Source organism: Sphaeroforma arctica, assembly GCF_001186125.1.
Source record: "Sphaeroforma arctica JP610 unplaced genomic scaffold supercont1.443, whole genome shotgun sequence".
Lineage (NCBI taxonomy): Eukaryota > Ichthyosporea > Ichthyophonida > Sphaeroforma > Sphaeroforma arctica.
In genome coordinates this window covers 67,450-72,438 of record NW_014040115.1, presented here as the reverse complement: position 1 = coordinate 72,438, position 4,989 = coordinate 67,450, and the positions used below count along the sequence as shown (strand labels likewise).

General features: G+C 43.4%; 3 protein-coding genes across 3 annotated transcripts in view; 1 reads left to right on the top strand and 2 right to left on the bottom strand.

The window, feature by feature from the left end:
- The first annotated feature begins 196 nt into the window (after nt 1-196).
- On the top strand, nt 197-2,041 carry SARC_06305 (hypothetical protein). The gene is made up of 3 exons (XM_014299807.1): nt 197-329; nt 1,297-1,450; nt 1,731-2,041. Exons 1-3 carry the CDS (start codon nt 306-308, stop codon nt 1,919-1,921), a joined length of 369 nt encoding a protein of 122 aa, XP_014155282.1. The 5' UTR covers nt 197-305; the 3' UTR covers nt 1,922-2,041.
- Nucleotides 2,042-2,133: 92 nt separating this feature from the next.
- Nucleotides 2,134-3,379, bottom strand: SARC_06304 (hypothetical protein; the record flags this gene model as incomplete). The annotated part of the gene is made up of 5 exons (XM_014299806.1): nt 2,134-2,396; nt 2,522-2,651; nt 2,796-2,936; nt 3,040-3,144; nt 3,251-3,379. The coding sequence occupies 5 exons, from the start codon at nt 3,377-3,379 to the stop codon at nt 2,254-2,256; spliced, it is 648 nt and encodes a 215-aa protein (XP_014155281.1). The 3' UTR covers nt 2,134-2,253.
- A 392-nt stretch (nt 3,380-3,771) lies between these two features.
- The window catches only part of SARC_06303 (hypothetical protein), a gene marked incomplete at its 3' end in the record, with an annotated part of 2,963 nt that continues 1,745 nt past the window's right edge, over nt 3,772-4,989 (bottom strand). The window contains exon 2 of the mRNA XM_014299805.1: nt 3,772-4,832. Within this exon, the coding sequence (XP_014155280.1) occupies nt 3,772-4,832 (1,061 nt within the window). The remainder of the gene's footprint in view (nt 4,833-4,989) is intronic.

Sequence of the window (4,989 nt, the reverse complement as noted above, 5' to 3'; positions counted from 1 at the left end):
TATATATATATGGACCTGTTCGCAGTTGCACACTTGGGTATTCGGCTATGATTTTACCGTGCAAACGTAGAGATGTAGCTCGCTTGTGTGTATTGCTGCACGTTCCATTACTTGCCTAGATACATTCACCTGTTCAAGAAGGATGTTTGTCATTTCTCAACTTTCGGTTTGTTGTTTTATGGTGAATACTGCTCAATAGAATATTAGATGTGGGCGGACAACGCTCGGAAAGGAAAAAGTGGATACACTGCTTCGAAAATGTGACGGGAATCATATTCTGTGTGGCGTTGAGTGCTTACGACCAGATGTTGCAAGAAGACCACGAGACGGTAAGTTGACCTTTTCATCATTATATATATACACATATTTCGTCTATAGACCTATCGCATTGTGACGGGCGATATGTGCCTGTTTTTCTGATCAGGCTCGAGTAGATTTGTCGCAATAGCAGCAAGCCCATGTATCTGGCTATTAAAACAGATGCAGATGCAGATGCTTCTGTTAATTAGAATATAGGCCAGGAAGATGCCTGCATCCACTCTATTAATTGCTAACCTTACGCTCATTTATAAAATCCAATCATGATGTTACGTATGAAATCAGTCTGTATCTTTATGATATGATTTTTAGGCATAGCTGGTCAGTTCGGTACATCTGGGCCTAGTTCTTATCTACTATTTGTATACGCGCCTATAATTTATCCGTACTTCCGTAATTTTCACTCGAGGTTCAAAAGTCATCGTAGTCCTTTGCACACGGACTTTAGGGCTCAACTCGTCCATCGAGTTCTTCGTCGCTTACTAAACCATGACTCTATTTGTAGGTTCACCTTTATACAATCATCAATAGACAGTCTATTTGCGTGAGATTCGACTTGTGAGAATTAGTACGTTGCTTCGGTGATAACTTGGTGTAAGAGCCCACAATGAATTTTCCATGCGATGTGCCTCGATTCTCACTCTTTGCAAGCAGACATGTGTATCACTACTGTAGGTGTGATATCTGGTTATCACAAACGAAACAAGGTCATATGTATACTCGCACATACTTGTGAATAATCGAATTGCTCTTGTTTGTCTAGCTCTAACGAAGTACATCACAAGCTGGCAGTGTGTGATATATCATTAGCCAGGTTCGCTTGTACACGTACTGGTCGGATCCAAATAACCTTATTTCGAATATAAAAAATGAGGGTTAAATAAGTATTACGATCGAAGACTTAGCACTTTGTAGCCTCTGGTATATACTTTGGCCTTTCTCTCATTTATTTGAATACAAACACTTGCATTTGCACAGAATCGTATGCACGAGAGTTTAAAGCTTTTTGATTCCGTAGCGAACAGTCGGTGGTTTGCGCAATCAGCGATTATCTTGTTGCTAAACAAAACGGATCTTTTCGTCGATAAAATCACGAGAGTGCCCTTAAACGTGTGCTTTCCGGACTACGAAGGTGGGTTACTAGTCGCAGCTATTCTACTAAGTGGTTAAGGCTATTTGATTGTTTTTGATTTTGTTTTGCCGAAGTCTGTTCAAATCATCGTGCCACTAGAGCTAAATGTCATGTTTTCGTATGATGATTTAATGTTTTCTTATGATATTGTTTGCTATATCATAATAGCGGTAGGAGGATTTATACTTTTGTGTGAAGTGTTCGAAAAATTAGCTTGCTTCGACTGCTTAACTTCTCTGCTGACACCTGCCTGCGCTCTTAATCCTTTCTACCCACACAGGCAATAATGACTTCCAAGAAGCTATCGAATATATCCGAGATCAATACGAATCGCTCAATCGCACACCCCAACGGACGCTTATCTATACCCACCTGACGTGTGCTACGGACACCGAGAATGTCAGATTTGTGATGGATGCAGTTACAGACACAGTAATCCAAACCAGAATGCAGGATACAGGTTTCATTTAATACTGGGGTACAGTTTTGAATCTCGGCCTTATCTTTCTGAGAATTTGTAATAAATGAGAATGGTTTCGGAATATGTACGAACGCTTTTCGTGTGAATGGCAGCGATAATAATCATCTAAGAAGATCGGGAAGTATCAAATCGCTCGCTCGCTTTTCTCGGCCATCGATACCTCAACTTTATGCCTAAGCAGCCGCACACTGCCAACTAATTTAATGGACTGCATTTGCGATATCAACTACGTCAATCCGATACAATGGGTGCAGTTTTGTCTGTCACACAATTTTTTGAGAGGTATTCCTGTACCAAGTTTCGGCCTCCGTATAGGAATCGCTTAAATTGAGTGTTCGCCGCATTGCGCTTGTTTGGAATCAGCTACCAGATTGTATGCCGGTTCCCTGATCTGAACTGGGTACTGCAGTATCTTGATAACATTCTGGTATGCGTGTAGCTTTTTGTCGCAGGCAGTTGCAAGCGCTGCAGGTGGTGGGATAAGAAAAAGCGATGGTTAACAGCCATGAGTGGGTGTGGAAAATACACTACGCATGAGAGTGGGTACGCTGCTGAATATACTATACGAAGGCCAAGGCGCTGAGACTCACCTTTAGTCCGTTGGTAGTGAGCAACCTTGAGATCTTCTTCCTTGACGAGCTCGTAGTAGGAAAGTTCTTTACCTGATGCGCTGCGAAGGCGATCCATCAGCAACCCTACCTCAGCTTCCGACTCCGAAGCCTGGATTTCGTTTAAGTTTACACAACGAAAATAAATATTATTAAGGACAACCGCTTGTATCCTCTGCGGCTACGGTAAAATAATCGGCAGGAATGTGCGTCACTATTCCGTTCTTCCACTGCCAGGAGTGAAACACCAACATACCATTCTAAGTTTCTTTTGTAGAGAACAGAGCTCTTTTTCGGTCTTGTTCGCGCCACCTTTATCAGTGAGGGTACGAGCAGATTGGTCGCACTCTCCGATGGACCTCTGAATATTGTGCACTTGATTTGCCCAATGCGCCAGCTATTTTGACAAGGCGCGGAGCATTACGTTAGTTCTCTAACCTTATAGAAGCTTACAAAAAAGGCATAATTTGTACTTGCTGAATGCTGTCCAATAAACTCACCGTTTCATCTATATCATCCAGATACTCAACGTAGCAAATCGCCGTCTCGACGTATGCCAATAAAAACGACAGGCGTTCTCGGTATTCGCGCTCAGCTTTGATATTCTATAGGCGTCGATGGAATGCGTGAGTAAACATCGATTAGTACTATGAACAGATTTTAGAGACACGGGTAAGAATCAGGCGCAAATCAGCAATATTTCTTTCTCACCGATTTCGCCACATCCAGCTCCAAACTTTGGGTGCACTCGGCCATTTCTGAGAAAACATTTGCCAGGTACCCACTTTCGAGGTCGCTGCTTGACATCGTACGCCATGTATCATGCATCGTCTGCGACATAGAAGTAAGTAGATTTTTGAATTGTCAGAAGAATATCCTTTGTAAGCCCGATCAGCTATTTTTATGACATGCCGGAATTCAGCCCTTAAATGAGTATGTAGCAAAGGAATATAGTATGGAGTGTTGTACCTCTTTCGATTTTGCAGAATCTTGGATGGTTTTGAGGACTCTGATTTCTTTCGTTGAACAGTCAATCAGTTGTTCGAGAGCACGAGCCGTTCCTGTCATGCAAGTCAACGCACGAACACTAAGAACATGTATGTTAGTACCTGAAGACTTATTTTTCGACTCCTGTCGACGTTTGGGAACAATCCATTTGTGCACCAAAATTTAAATCTCTCACTCATCACAGCTGCACTTCCAACATAAATGGCAACACCGACAACCAATACTCACTTTCGAGCGCACCGCCGGAAGTCACTGCAGCGATATATACGTGGAGGTTTTGAGCCTCTCAGTTTCTTGAATATCCGTAGCTCTGCGTCTGTTCCACACAGAAACACGTGGAAGACAGGCAGCATCTTGATTTTCTCATGTCGGCAACAACGACTCATGAAATCCTGTAGTACTCTACCCTTCTTAGCTAGAAATCGATCGTCATGTCTATGCAAGTATAGAGCATTGCCAGACGATGGTAGGGCAGGTATGATGAGTTCCAGGTTCTCTTGTCGGAGATGCTCGTATAACCATTCGAAATCTGTCAACTTTCTTCTGGTTTCGAACACGTTGACTCGAAGCTGAGGGATGTTAGTCTGCCCACACATAAGCCAGCTAGGGCACGACGTTAAGCTGTTGCGTTTCTCAGGATCGTGCAAACTTACAGCAAGCTCATTTAAAAAACTGTGACAAATCGCAGATGAGTACGAACGGGCCTTCTTCTTCCGCTCCTCTGGGGGTGTCTTTGGTGTGACGTGACTGCGAGTCTTGTGCAAATTCTTGATCCGATTGATAGCATCATGCTGTACAATAGGGGATGTTAGACTTGTTGCAATAGTCTCGCTGGAGCTCGAAAATTTCGAGCTTGTAAGGGAGTGGGGCGAGGTGGGCGAGCACGGCGAAGTGGTCGGCGATGAAAGGATCATAGAAACATCGCTATCGCAATCATCGGAGACAGGAGAAAATACAGTACTTGCCGCGCTTGTTCGTCTCTTTCGCCATTCCGACTGATCACATGGGTCTAACGTGGATACGAAGGGACTGGTTGATCTTCTATGATTTTGTATTTCAGGGAGACTGAATTGCGGCTTCACAACATCACACTCACTGTTCTCATAGATTACGAACTTTCTGGTTGGAAGCGTTGACGTTGACGACGACTCTTGAAATGGATTGTCGAAGTAGTACTCGGGTGACGGAGCAGAGCGCCCAGGATTGACACAGGATATATTTGACTCATCCGTATCTTCATCGTCATCCGAAATAATCTGTGCCATTCGGAATGGTACTCCATAATCTGGAACGAGAAGAAGGCCCGACAGTCGTGAGGACGAGGGGTGGCCATGTAAGTACAAAGAAAAGAATTATATACACACATACACACACATACACAAACATACACGCACATACACAGAACCAAACACACAGATACACACACAAAGACACACACACCC